The sequence below is a fragment of the Haliotis rufescens genome, unplaced genomic scaffold, assembly GCF_023055435.1.
Source record: "Haliotis rufescens isolate VD_foot unplaced genomic scaffold, xgHalRufe1.0.p SCAF_74, whole genome shotgun sequence".
Lineage (NCBI taxonomy): Eukaryota > Metazoa > Mollusca > Gastropoda > Lepetellida > Haliotidae > Haliotis > Haliotis rufescens.
This window is the reverse complement of record NW_025964366.1, coordinates 1668091-1683253: the sequence shown is the minus strand read 5'-3', so window position 1 is coordinate 1683253 and position 15163 is coordinate 1668091. Positions and strand designations below refer to the sequence as shown.

General features: G+C 40.8%; 2 protein-coding genes across 3 annotated transcripts in view; both read left to right on the top strand.

The window, feature by feature from the left end:
• LOC124152470 (papilin-like) overlaps nt 1–14503 on the top strand; it is a 37196-nt gene extending 22693 nt beyond the window's left edge. The window contains exons 12-16 of the mRNA XM_048388591.1: nt 9957–10052; nt 10741–10886; nt 11246–11367; nt 12334–12409; nt 13920–14503. Of these exons, the coding sequence (XP_048244548.1) occupies nt 9957–10052; nt 10741–10886; nt 11246–11367; nt 12334–12409; nt 13920–14107 (628 nt within the window). The 3' untranslated portion in view covers nt 14108–14503. The remainder of the gene's footprint in view (nt 1–9956; nt 10053–10740; nt 10887–11245; nt 11368–12333; nt 12410–13919) is intronic.
• On the top strand, nt 3749–6541 carry LOC124152469 (aspartate and glycine-rich protein-like). 2 transcript variants are annotated; one of them, XR_007219243.1, is made up of 3 exons: nt 3749–3902; nt 5271–5745; nt 6464–6541. XR_007219243.1 is itself a non-coding variant. In XM_048388592.1 (2 exons), the coding sequence occupies exon 2, from the start codon at nt 5288–5290 to the stop codon at nt 5690–5692; it is 405 nt and encodes a 134-aa protein (XP_048244549.1). In that variant the 5' UTR covers nt 3749–3902; nt 5271–5287; the 3' UTR covers nt 5693–5751. The 2 variants fall into 2 exon arrangements, 1 of the variants encoding a protein (XP_048244549.1); XM_048388592.1 differs by lacking the exon at nt 6464–6541 and having other exon boundaries at nt 5271–5751.
• Nucleotides 14504–15163: the final 660 nt, after the last annotated feature.

The window sequence follows — 15163 nt, the reverse complement described above, 5'->3', positions numbered from 1 at the left end:
GGTGACGTTACCGCCTATGTTCACACATCTACTTATATACGACACAAGGAGGACGCATATTTGCTCACTTCAATGCATAATACTGAAAGTAAGCCCTGAAAGAGTGAGTTAAATTTTCACGTCAAGTCGGCAATATTTCAGCTAGAATGAGACTTGAACAAGTTGTACAAACCCATGCTGGATCGGGTGGTGAGGATCAGTGACTTTGTTGATGCATGTCATCATATCCCAATTGCGCAGATCGATGTTCATGATGTCAATCACTGTATTGTCTTGTCCAGACTCGATTAGTTACAGACTGCCCTCACATAGCTGGAATATTGCGTTAAACATAAAACAAACCAAAAACAAACAAAAATAATATTTTCATAAAAGTATATAACATTTTTTCTCGGCGAAGCCTTGTTGTATAAAGCCAATAATCAGCTGTCGAGAGTTGCATCCCTTCGCCGTGCTATGATCCGCTGATTGTGAATTCGAATCACAGATTCGCCAAGGCAAAAATTCTTGTATCGATCTTTTAGGCACAGACCCATGGATATTGACATTGAAACAAACGCTGATTCCAAGCTAAAATCCCCTTACCCCTCTTGTCTACAAGGAAATAAGTGAATATGAATGCCGACATTTCTGTCTTTCAAGCTCTGACACTTGTGCTGTGTCGCCAGGGTTGAGTGATGGCTGGTGAGTAATACAGGGATGTCTGACTCAAGCAAACTTGACAAACAGAATTTAGAGTCAGACTGGTTCTGTCTTGACAGTAATGTGCAGTCAAATATAACCTGGAGGTTGATTTATAGCCAGATTGGCCAATGAGAACCGCCTTCTGGCATAGGACTCTAGGCAGATTTATAAAATATTCAAACATGTGATGTTTTCCCATAATTACTATGATGAATATCAGCATTTATTCAAAATTGAAATTTAACATGCTCAGGGCATGGCACAACCAGCCGATTGATAGAACCGGGCCAAAACTAACACCCGTCCAGGTGGAGTTAGGGTCAAAGTGGTGTGTTGGGCAAAGGAACCGTCCTCTTGGAACCAGTGCCAGACTACCTTCTTCCACCGATAGAGGGGCGCAACCCACGGCAAACGGGTTGCCCAAATTTGTCGCCTTTTACGACAAGCAGTAGGGTGCTGGGGACACATTCTACCACGGGTCCCCACGAGGCAGCACCGAAAGATATCATTATTATGTTAAATATATTCTTCACTTTGCTTCATACGGTTTGACACATGGATTATATTCTTCTCATTCCGGGTAGGAATATAGGTCCCTCACAATCTGTGATTGTCATATAAATCGCCTAATTGATCGGGCAGTCAGACTCAGTGACTTGGATGATTGCATGTCATTGTATCCAAACTGCGTGGATCGATGCTCTGGATTCTCTGATCCGTATTATATTATTTACAGACCACCATTATATACCAGAAATATTGCGCTGAAGAACAAACAAACATTTTAGTGTTCATAAGAAATGTCCACCAAAATTGCACAATTCCAACCATATCATGTGAAAGCGTCGATGAATCACCATCAATAGGTGATGATACCAGGTGTTCGCGAAAAGGTGAGCGTATCCTGCCCCACCTGTGGCACCGTCACAAACTGAAGCAAATGCAAGATTTAAAGTTCACTTATTCTTTATTCAGTACAGAAGGAGGCCATCGACCCATGGTACATTGTATAGTACAGTACACAGCTCAGTCCGATCATACATCATGACACTGTCTAGACTTTTGAATCATAATAATAGTTTTAAAACATTCTTTCCGTGGTAAATAAAGGTAGTAAAATGTCTTGAAATTGTTTCATTTGAAGTAGACATGATAATGTGAAATGTTTCCAGGATGGACATGTAGCAGGGCGTGGAGTCATCCCACAGATGACATCCTTACCTTGTCAGCTTGCTGACGGGGTTAACCTCTTTGGTCATGTGGACAAGGCGTCCGACTTCTAAACAGAAATCGGAAATTTTATGGCCGCTAAATTTACTTCCCCGTCAACAGAAGGCACGTCCCGGGCCGAATAGTAGGGTAATGAAACTTATTTTGCTCAAATTTAAAATGAAAGGGCTCAGTCCCACGTTTGGCGCCAATGTAGCTGCCATAAAATTTCCGAGTCCCGTGATTGGATTCGAAACACGGACCTTCTAATCAGAAGTCGGACGCCTCTTCCACATGACCAAAGAGATTAACCCCGTCAGCAAGCTGACAAGGTAAGGATGTCATCAGTGGGATGACTCCACGCCCTGCTACACACATAATATTTCTGGAACTCATTGGCTGAGATCATGTTAGACATTACAGATGAGCAAAACAGGGTACTCCGTCTCTACATAGCCTTGATTTCATACCTTGCACAGTCTTTGCTGTCTAGGTACATGTACATATCTACCTGTCTCAAAATAATAACTGATGTGAGCTACAGCGGAACTGTGTAATAGCATACCTGATTTTACTTATTCTTACTGCATTTATATAAGGCTCAACAGAAAATTGATTCTTGAACGATGAATAATGAAACATATTAGTAATACCACACAATTGAGCATGCCAGTCCTGTTGATGTTTGTTTGTTTGTTTGTTGTTTAACGCGGCTCTCAGTAATATTCCAGCTAGATGGCGGTTAGTCGCCTCTTAAGACAAGCATAATCGCCTTTCAAGGCAAGCATGGGTTGCTGAAGACCGATTCTATCCCGGATCTTCCTGTTGATGGGTAGTATTTAATCTATAAATTAATTCTGATATATTTCTTAAATGTTCTTGACTCGAGTCTCTGGTTTTCTCAAATATCCAAATCCATATTTTTAAAGATGAGACTTTATCTTTGACTTTATCAGTTGTTTTTTTCCATTATGCCTGATATATCTTTTCATAACTTTTATGGATACTGTGAATCTGAATTTGTTATTACTTCACGCCAATATTTAATACAACGTTTAAGCGCTAATATATAATATAGATATCTACCACATTCTCCAAGTGCGACATGATTCGGCGTGAGAATTTGATTGCCAGGGATCTTCTACATCAAGTATGTGTTCAGCTTCTTTTTCTTTAATATCATCCATACCCCATTTGTTTTAGACAATAGTGTATAAGGAAGAGGTTTATATCCTCAAGTTATTTCAAGATGGAAAACAGATGGGATGTTACACTATAACAGTTTTGACCAAGATAAATTATTTGCAAAACATGCACCAAAATATATATATGATGACAACCATTCATTTAGATGAGGACCATACTTTATTAAAGACAATGTGGTGAGTGTCTACATTTAGGCACTGCATACAATATGGTGAGTGTCTACATTACGGCACTGCATGCAATGTGGCGAGTGTCTACATTTCGGCTCTGCATGCAATGTGGTGAGTGTCGACATTTCTGCTCTGCATGCAATGTGGTGAGTGTCTACATTTCGGCACTGCATGCAGTGTGGTGAGTGTCGACATTTCGGCTCTGCATGCAATGTGGTGAGTGTCTACATTCCGGCCCTGCATGCAATGTGGTGAGTGTCTACATTTCGGCACTGCATGTATACAACAGGATGAAACCTTCCAAATATAAAATAAGCATTATTTTCTTGCCGGTTGTCAGAAATGATCAAGGGCCTATTTTAGTAGATGACGGACTGACAAGGTTAAAATCATTTATAGAAAACTACTTCTTTATTTTGCTGTAATAGTCACGTTTCGGTACAGACCCTTAAATGTCGCTGTTGCACAACATAAAGACGTCCTCATCCACGAAATATGTCAACTTTGTAAAAAAAATATCGCCATAATCAGTCACGTGGAAAACCAACAAAAGGTATAAAGGGGGATCATTTCGATATCCTTGCATCCCGCACTTCTCCCGCAACTGTGTCCGATCTGATCTGTAGTGAAATTGTAAGTACAGTTTTAACATGTTCAACCATTAGTATATCTTCGTAAACCATTAGTAAATCTTAGTAGAGCATTAACAAATCTTAGTAAAGCATTGGTAAGTCATTTTTTTACGCTAACCATACGCACTGACAGTGTTATCAGTTGAACAGGACATGCTCAGCCGAACACGTGCTGCCCTCACTGTTAGTAGGCGATGATTAGAGAGTGAATGAGTGAGTTAGGTTTAACGCGTGTCTTAGTGTTGGAGGAAAGTGATGCGGGTCTCAGATGTTTAGCACTTTGGTGAAACCGAAGAGCACGGGTATGGTGCTGACAAACCTAGAAACATAATCGGGGCGAACTGGTATTCAAAACCACAATCATAGGTTTCTGTTGTGCCCAAGGGACTTCGCTCAGTACAGCGAATTGCGAATTATCCATAAGCCAATCTTGTCTGCATTGATAGGAGGCATCCTCCGTGGTCTAGTGGATAGGGGGTCCGGTGGGAGATCGGAAGGTCGGTAGTTCGATCCCTTGAGCGGGTCTTACCCAAGAAAGATGGTAGTTGTAGTTAACCTGCCTGGCCCTCGTCATTCAGGGGACAAAATGATAGTGGTCAACTCGGAGTCAGTATACTGTGACTGAGTTGGGTAGTCAATCTGAAAATGCAGCATGGTATCTGAGTAGGCTAGAACTATAACACCAGCATTAGTCCGGATTATCACAAGCACACCACACCCTTCGACACACGCACACGTGCATGCACATTGCTTTATAAGTGCAATAAGCTTGAACGCGACACCTCACTGAGGCTGACTTATATCATAATGGATTTCAATTTCTTTAATTAGTCTTCCAATGCAAAGTAACGAAATGTCGCATAGCAAGAAAAAAGAAGTCCATGCAATGATTCCAGATTGTCGATACCTATGAATTTGTCAGGTCCGTGTTTTGGAACTCGTGTCTTAGAGATGCGAGTACGGGGATACTTCAAATAGTGGTGTCTGTGTTCACTGTTATAAGGGGCGGTGGGGTTGTCTTGTGGTTAAAGCGTACGCTCGTCACGCCGAAGGCCTGGGTTCGATTCCCCACTTGGGTACAATATGTGAAGCCTATTTCTGGTGTCCCCCGCCTTGATATTGCTGGAATATTTCTAAAAGCGGCGAAAAACCATACTCACTTACTGCCATAAACTACCATGCAGGATGAAGGAATCTAATAATACGTGATTAAATGTAAACGATGTCTTAAATATAAGTCATTCATGTTGTTTGTCACTTGTTTGTCAATTAAATCATGGCAATGAGAGGTAGTGAGGGTTTGATGGCAAGTCTTAACAAGATTTGATCAGCACATGAATGACATTGAAGAGTCTTTCCTACTTCACAGGTATTTGAACAGCAGACATGAAGTTCGCCGTATTTCTCCTTGTCTTGGCATGTGTTTGCGCTGTCGCCCTAAGCGCTCCTCGTAAAAGGAGGTGCAGACGCAAAGGTGAGAACGGCAACGGCAATGGCAACGGTGAGAACGGCAATGGCAATGGCAACGGTGAGAACGGCAATGGCAATGGCAACGGTGAGAACGGCAATGGCAATGGCAACGGTGAGAACGGCTATAGAGAATGTGACGAAGGGAACAATGATGACAAATATGACGACAACGGTAACGGCAATGGCAACGGTAAAGACAACGGTAATGGCAATGGCAACGGTAACGGCAATGATAACGGCAACGGTAACGGCAATGGCAAAGACAACGGTAACGGCAATGACAACGGCAACGGTAACGGCAATGGCAATGGCGGCGGGTAACGGCAGCGTTAACTGAGGTCGAACAGATGCTCTTCCAGCGCATCTGTCTAAATGTAAGTTATATGAATGTGACATACCCTTTGAGTTAACTGTTTTTGTTCGACGAAACTTTTCCATAAACTTGAATTTATATTTCCTACCTTTGAAATGACATGCCGGCAAAGCAGCAATTTATAATTATTTAAATAAGCATGGATGCATTGAACACATGCACAATTCACGCCAGAGGGTATATGGGCAACATTGCTTCTTGTCATGTCGGTTCGAAAGGCTAAATTGTACTGGTACATGTGATGGTACAAAGTGGTCAGAGCATGTACCATTTTGCAATCAGTATCCATTATCCATTATCTCAACTCCTATACCTGTTGGGGATGTTTCAAACATAACGAACTGACCAGTCCTCTATGAAAATCGAGCCTAAAGAACTTTTCTTGCAACAATGTATTTTTTGTCAACAGTCTGAAGCATAATTCTATTTTTCAAACATATTCTGGGTTAATTCTCCACTCCCCATCCCCCCATTAAATGGTTCATTAAATCATGTAATCAGCAAATATGCAGCCCTATCACCGTGGCTTGTGAGTAATCGAGTCTGTATAACCGGGGTCGATAGAATGAAGGCTTAACAGTGTACCATGACGAAAATATCAGTTATATATTGTGGTGAGAAATCCAACCATTATACCACCACACATCCAGTGTGATCCTCAGATCCGTACTGATGATGTACAGCCGGATAACGTACTAAATGTATGCTTTTACTTTCAGGTGAAGCAGTTTCCCAGCGAGCGTAATCATGAATTAATGTCCTGCAATCTTGAATAAATACTTTTCCCTATCTTTCAATCTTTGTTGACAATGATTTTGTTGTTAATTATCGAGAGCTCTGACGCTTAATAGATGTTTGACGATAGGTCCGGCCATTAACTGATATTCGGAGAAATTATTATGGTGATATCTTCATCATTTTGTCAGATAAGGATAGCTGAGATCGGCGTTAAACAACAAACAAACAAAATAAAAAGGACAAGGATAGTTGAACGTTCGTGGATTCTGAGATATTTTCTAGCATGGGTTAAGGTGGAAGATCACAAACAATTGTTTGTGGAGTATATTATTTAGATCGGGTCTCTCGACGAAATTGAAAGCTTAAAACCGTAACACTCGCATTGCAATGAGCTGCCACACGCCACACGGTGTCCTATCAAACACCAATAGTAAAGTAAATGCCTTGGTTGGACGTCATACTGGTCAGTTATCAGCTTTAAATGTCCAGTGGTATTATAACCGCACGTCTAAATCAATACTATTGACATCATTTGGCCAGGTCTTCTAAGGTTTGTCAGTACCATACCCATACTGATGGGTTTCATGAAAGTGGTAATTTAAATCGTCTGAGGCCTGTATCACTTATACCGTTATATAAACGGCATACTGTTCAAAGCGGCGTTAAATCCATTCACTCACTTACGCAATTCAAACACAACCTGATACATTAAATACACGTCTATCTGTAATAGAAATCAGGCATGTCCACCTTGGACATTTGAGAATTCTTTCAATTGTTGGGGATTCATGGAAGAATAAGCCACAACAGGGCTTTCCCCAACATTACACGGAAGCTGACAGGGCGTGATGTAACTGCATTAAGCCCAGCTTACTCACTCTCCACTTTTGTAGATTTAAGGTTCCCAGTATCAAATGTTGTCATACATGATAACTTTCAAAGGACTGGCCAGTTGCTATCAGGTCAATCAATTTATTTCGTAAAGAGGCATACATATTTCATACCGTAAAGCGCATGATAGCAACAGATTATACTCTCATTTAGAAATGGATTTGTACATTCATGTTGATGTGTAGTAGGATACAAATAAGTACATTTTGCGTCCCTTGGACACACCAGAAACCTATGACTGTGGGTTCGAATCCCGGTTCGTCCAGATTATGTTTCTAGGTTTTTCATCACCATACCCGTGCTCGTGGCTCTCACCGAAGTGGTAAACGTCTGAGACCTGCATCACCTCGTGGCTTTCCTCCCACAATAAGCTGATACGTCGTAGTACAACTGGAAGTCTGTTCAAAGCGGCGTTTAACTATACTTACTCACTCACTCACTTGTCATTTCCGTGTTCTCTGTTATTAACATCGTGGCCAACAATGCCGATCCGATAAATGTGAGCGCTATGACATGGTCGTCACATTTGTTATTGCCATAACCAAAGCTTTCCCGTTTCCATTGTCATTATAATATACTCATCTTTGTGCGTTGCCAGGATTCCAGGAACAAAAATACCTTCTTTGATTGTTCTTAGAGTTAGGGTTAATCTTTTGCGACAAGAATTTGTTGGTACATTTGCTAGACCCTACAATCCATCTCTCCTGGTACGGAGTTTTATGGAGCTTTATATAGAGATCCAGGGCAAAAGTTGATAGTGATATTGTTTTGTTACATCAATCTTTACACTTATAAGCGCAACTAGATAAGTGAAGTGACGGTAGGAGCGGGTCTGTTGAAGCGCCTTAAAAGGGCAGTTTATGATCATGTTTCTCACAACCCTTTCTTAATCATATTTGTTTGTTTGTTGTTTAACGCCGCACTCAGCAATATTCCAGCTATATGACGGCGGTCTGTAAAATAATCGAGTCTGGGCCAGACAATCAAGTGATTGACATCATGAGCATCGATCTACGCAATTGGAATCGATGACATATATCAACCAAGTCAGCGAGCCTGACCACCCGATCCCGTTAGTCGCCTTTTACGTCAAGCATTGCCGCCTAAAGAGATCGCAGTGCCGTGTACAAATATATCATTAACATGTGCTTATGAATCTATCAAATAGTGATTATACGTGAAGGTGAACGTATGCTGCCCCACCGGGAACACCCGTCACTAACACACGCAAAGGCATGTCAAGTGTTAACCTAAAACACACACGGTAATGGTGCACGCCAAAATATAGAATTGCACCAAACATCACAATAGCCAGGCATGCATCATATTTGGAAATTTCCTCCACATGTTGGTCGTAAAACGTGATGAAGGCCGTACTGAGGCATTGAATGTTGTAATCCTGATCAAACAACTTTTGAACAAGAGCCACTTGACGCTGTATTCATAGAAAGAGCACGCTTGATTGCATGTCAAAAGACACCAAAGGCAGTTGCTGCTGAAATAGTACTCGACATACAGGAAAACATACGTATCATCCCTCGAGGAACATAAAGCCAGTAGAGCCCCTTGGCTCAACCCTTCACAGCGAATTGCGTCGTTTTTGACTGCATGGTCACTCGTGTCCTCTTATTATAACTACCGTGGTTTATGTTAATTATTATTTTTATCATTATGTTACTTATTAACTGTCATATACTAAAACCATACACATGGTGTGTGTTAGCTTGGCATTATAAAGACCGCCTCCGTGGTCTAGTGGAGCGTCTGCCCGGAGAGCGGAAGGTCAAGGATTCGATCCCCGACCGCGTAATACCGAAATACGTTAAACGAAGGTACTTGTTGTTACCCTGCCTTTCGCTCTGCATTAAGGGGCTAAAACAAGGACTGCTCGACTCCAAGTCCGAGTATGCTGTGTATTTATGTTCAACTACGGCATGGTATCCCACACACTCACACTCACACCCCCCCCCACCCCCCACCCCCCCACCCCCCCACCCCCACCCACACACACACTCACTCACACACACACTCACTCACACACACACTCACTCACACACTCACACACCCACACTCATCCACATGTCGCGATGAAATTGCAACGATACTGAACGCGACGTGTAACCTTATTTCTCCCCACCTAGCTTTAAATACCAAATGTATGTGCCTCTGTTCTTACAAGTCATATACAAGAATAATGATATAGTAACGTTGCATATATTCTCCAACAGTATAAAACACGGATCTCTTGTTTATGGCGAGATTCACAAACACAAAAAGATCATATTTACGTATCACGATACAGGTGTTTCTGTTTCCATAAAATGATGTATACTGCGCAATACATGACATTCAAACCACTTGTTGATCAACCAGCAAACCACGACATGCTCCTGGCGATGGTCATAATATTTCACATGCATAAAATATGCATCTTGAGCGTGATGCAGCCGGAATAAACAATACACGATCAGGGGCAATTATACCGCGGTTTGTTTATCCTGTCTTTTTTGACGTCACAAGCAGGTTCTGCATGGCGTGAAAGAGATAAAATATGACATATTGTGTATGATAAATGAGAACTAGGTCAGGAATGACGTTACACGTGTGTCTATATAATAAGAGTCATCAGGAAACGTCACCACACAAGAATATAATATTCGTTTACACCACTGTTCTGATGTAAGTATAACAATTGTCATTCTTTGTGCATTTATTACTTCTAAAGTCAATGTCGCACGAGTTATGATTAATACATACAAGGAACAAACATTATTCCTTACTTTTTATAAGGAAGAGAATTAATTGATGCCAACCTCTTTATTATGAGGAACAAAACGTTTGTGAGTTTATACTTACTCCTTCATGGGGTGAATAAATGCTATGAAGCAGAGAACTGTAAAGTGTTGGATACCACTTATCGATTACTAATCACCTGTTAGCGTCAATTAACTATTGCCGTCCCTTGTTAAGTTTCCACCTTCGTTATCTTATTACTTTTGTTGTTCTTACAGGTACATACATATGTACCAAAAGCCGTTGAAAGATGGCACTTGTTATTACCCTGCCTGGCGCTCGGCATTAAGGGGCTAAAACAAGGACTGGCCAGCTCGGAGTCAGTAACCTGTCTGAGTGGGGTAATCATGTTAAACCTGCGGCATGGTATCTCAGTGGGCTAGAACTATAAAATCGGCATTTATTCCGGACTAGTACAAGCAGTCACACACTCGCGTGCATGCACCTCACAATAAGTGCAATAATTTTGAACGCGACATTAAACCCCCATTTCACCCCACCTCAACACAATTGGCCCATAACGATCCAACACATTTTAAGACTATTTAATCTGCTAATGTTTAATTGTTTTCAGATTCACTATGACATCACACGGTGCAGTACCGTTTACCATTCTTACGTGTGTCAGCGTTGCTCTGGTGTCTGCCGACGATGCATCAATGACGACAATGCCATCTTCTGTGGACACGCCCACCCCAATTCCGATCATGGACTGGCAAGGTAGATAACAGTAAATGTAGACTTTTATAGGCATTTAGAAGTTGGAAGAACATGAATATATGACACATTTTTATTGATAGCAACTTCCTTTCTTCTTTGTACGACGTTTCAGAGCTACTTCTTGCTCCTTCATCGGCGAAGTAGCTCCTACAAACGTTGTTTCTCCTATACAATTAAAAATATGTAATATGTCTGGTAATATTGTTTGTTGGCCTGTACTACGGATGAAATCGACTGATTTGCTTTTTTATATTGTGCCAGGAGGTATTAATTGTTTTCGAACATTCGACTTGATCATTTGTAGTGATGTGTTCTTTCTGTATATAAGTAATGACTTCAGAACCATTGGCTTTTGGCAGTTCCCCGCCCATTTCGTGGTTTTGACCGTGTATTCCGACCCTTCCGATGCCTGATGGGGTGTCGGTTTGGCAACGCCCCGTCTGACTGTACGTGTCCACGTCGACCAGAATATACCTGTGCTGTGAGTAGAATGGTAGCTTCTCTCTTTTGCAAATTGAAATGTAATTTAGAATCAAGGTGACACACTTACTCTGAATGCCGTTCTATTTACTTCATTTTTAATCATTTGCAAGGTGGGACACAAATACTGACGATGTCCTCTGGGTTTGTTTTGTTGGAATGAAGTATTGTACTGAATGAGGTCGATCTAATGTTATGATTGTTAATTGTTATTGTTATTTGTGGTATTAGCGGGAACCCCTGCCGTTCATACCGCACGTAACACTAATGCCAAGTCTTTTTTGGTTCCATAAGCGGAAATCGATGGTTCGATGCCCAGTTGCGTCATACAACACGACGCTAAGTGCAATAGTTTTAATATGACAACCCATCTGCAGGAGGTCACGCCAGGTGAACGTTCTAATCAGCCAGCTGACTTGGTAAATTTTGAATTCTCGTTTCCAGCGAAGCATCCAGAACAACTTATCGGTATTCTGTATTTCGAAAATTTAAACGGCAGTTCCGAATGGAGACTAATAAAAGAGGCTGTACTTTGTGGGCACTACTTCAATGGCATCTAATCAGAAGGAAGTACTATAGAGCGGGCATATTTGTTCTTCTGTGGGTTGGCTTTTGTTTCGACTGAAATGTCTGAAATTTCAGAATCCAGGTCAACGAACGAAATTGTTTTGGAATTATTAAAAGCATCAAAACCCTTTTCATAACCATGCAAAATATCTGCTGCTCTGCGATTCCGACTACAGTATACTGATGTGTTTATGAATCAACATACCATGTGTTCGCTACATAAAGAGGGCACCCGTCACAAACACGTGCATATGCAAGTCAATTATTCACCACCTCACCTAACGTGACTCCTATTGAGGGTTTCTTATATTTTGACGGGGACAGTTATCAATTAGAACCACAGAGTCCGTTCAGGCAATGGTTTCCTATCGTTTAATGTGTAACCCATAATGTGTTTCAGCAATTGAAATGTACAGATGACAAGGTGTGTAAGGTGTTGTTTGGCCGATTCCCCCGCTGTGTTAGAGATCAGGCAGGTAAGTCGCACAGTGTCTCCAAATGATCGTAGTGTAACGATAGTATTACTCATCACATACTTTTACAAATCTACACTGTTACTGTCGTCTTATTAAAATCTTAATGCAACACGGGGTCCTGCCATGCAATAGAGACGTTAAAAACCATTTAAATGAAATATAAATATTGCCAATGCAAGAGAATATCCACTCTAGATTATCCTGCGAAACAGGTTCCATTTGGCGTAAAGGGCAAAATAGCTGTGAAAATATATATGAATGGACCACTGGAAATCAGTGATGACACCAGGTGTTGGCGAAGAGGGTGAGCATCTCCTGCCCTAACTCATTGAACACCGCAAAAAACCTGATCATGTGCCAGGACACCTCGCCTTTATTTCTAAAAAGAATATTTTTTCTATACCTATGATTCCAGAGCTTGGACCGGTTTTATCCGGATTGATAGATTGATTAAATTTTCAAACTTCATTTATCTGATCTCAAAACTGTACGAAGCACAATTTCCTAACCATAAGGCATAACGTACCGTTGTTGTGTTACATATATTTTGCAGGATTTGTAGGGTTTGTTACATGCTGGTATTGTCATTGTTTGTACGTGCTTGTCATTCCATTCCCTTTGACGATCCGAGTTAGAATTGGTCTTCAGTAACTCATGCGACCAACGGGTTCGGTTGGGCAGGCTCGTTGACTTTGTTGATGCATGTCATCGCATCCCAATTGCGTTGATCCATGCTCATGATGTCAATTACTTGATTGTCTGGTCGCGATTACTTTAAGATCGCCGTTATATAGCTGTAATATTGCTGAGTGCGGCGTTAAACAACAAACAAACATTTCAATCACCTTGGTTGAGTTCTCTGCATGAAAGAAATGTTTGAAATTCTTCTGCTGTTATGCGCAGTGCAATTGTTGGGATATTGCCGAAAGCGGCGTACAATCATGCTCATCCAATCACTCTTCACAAATTAAAGGTATTGCAATAACAAGTGTTTGAATGACCACGTGTCTGGTTTCATTGTATACTCTAGTGTGGAAGAGTTTTCTAAATTTGAGAAAAATGATATTTGTAGTATTGCAGTGAACATAACACTTGATAACACTCGGCTTGCGTGTATTCCTTCGGTTCCAACAACTTTCTCGTAGGTTTCAATAACATTTTTAGTTGAAGTTGATTTTGTATTTTATCATATCCAAATGTACGATAAATAATGCAAACTCGGAATTACTTTTGAAGTCACAATTACAAGGCGTGGTGAAACGTCGCTGCGTGTTAGATGGGGTAGATTTGCACGTTTCAGGGTCTTACATTTGCAATGACAAAAACAATCCGGTAGACAACTACACAATAAGTATATAACATATAGGCTATTCTATGGTCTCGTCAAATATTATGTTTCTCTCATCTTGTAACGGGGGAAAGGAGAGTATCTCCTTTCCCACATCACTCGATGAGAGAAACATGATATTTCAATCGACACAAGAAATTTCCTCTATTTATCCACGTGTAGTTTGTGAGCTGAGCAAGGACGCAGGGACATGTTCAGAGCTGGTGCACCGTTTCTACTACAACAAAGCCACCAGAAGGTGCGAGGAGTTCCACTATGGCGGCTGCGGAGGAAACGGAAACAACTTCCGGAACAAGAGGGCGTGTATGAGAACCTGTAGGAAGAGAGGCGCCTTCTTTAACAGACCTTAACATTGTAACTGTAGTAAATCCATGCTTTACTTGAATTCCATGTAGATAAGAGCAGCATTGTAGTATCCACATAAAGTTGTTCCCACGTTATGCATCATTGCCATAATTTTTTTTAGTATTGTCTTGAATATTGTCCATAAGTCGTTTGGCAATAAAATGTGTTAATTTTGAATAGTTTTTTTCTTTTTTTAAACTCCTCGTGACCAAAAGGCTGTGTATGTTCTTACTGAATATGTTCGAATCGTAGATTTGATCAGATCCTGATCTTGTGTTTTGAGCACCAACACCTGAGGCCAAAGGATATACATATCCTGTTTTCTGAGTTGTAAAATAACTTCAGTATAGTCTTGAATATTGTCTATCAATCGTTTTACAATAAAATGTGTTAATTTTGAATAGTTTTGTCTTTTTTTAAATGCCTCGTGATCAATACGATGTGCTTATTGAATATGTATGAATCGTAGATTATGATCTTGTGTTTTGAGCACCAACACCTCTACGTACGTTAATGTTTACGAGCTTTCCATGAGGCCAAAGGATATAAATATCTTGTTTTTTCAGTATTTTGTGAAATATGCTATAGGTTGGACAGATATATTATTTATTATGAGATTCATTGTTTTGATCACAATATTTTCACCATTAAAGATCCGGTTTTCAATTGGTCTTTAACAATCCATGCTGGTCGTAAGAGGTGGCTAACATAACTGGATCGGGTGGTCAAGCTCGGTGACTTGGTTGATGCATGTCATCATATCCCAAATGCGCAGATCGATGTTCATGATGTCACTGTATAGTCTTGTCCAGACTCGATTATTTACAGACTGCCCTCACATTGCTGGAATATTGCGTGAAACAAACAAATAAACTAACAAACAAAACTAATATTCTCATAAAATTATATAACTACATTTCTCCATGAAGCCTTGTGGTATAAAGCGCAATAATCCGCTCTCAAAGTTGCATCCCTTCGCCGTGCCATGATCCGCTGATTGTGAATTCAAATCATAGATTCGCCAAGATATTAATCCTTGAATCGATCTGTCAGGCACAGGC

What these genes read in the sequence shown, in the direction of transcription:
- LOC124152469 (XM_048388592.1), top strand. Translation starts at nt 5,288, where the DNA reads ATGAAGTTCGCCGTATTTCTCCTTGTCTTGGCATGTGTTTGCGCTGTC.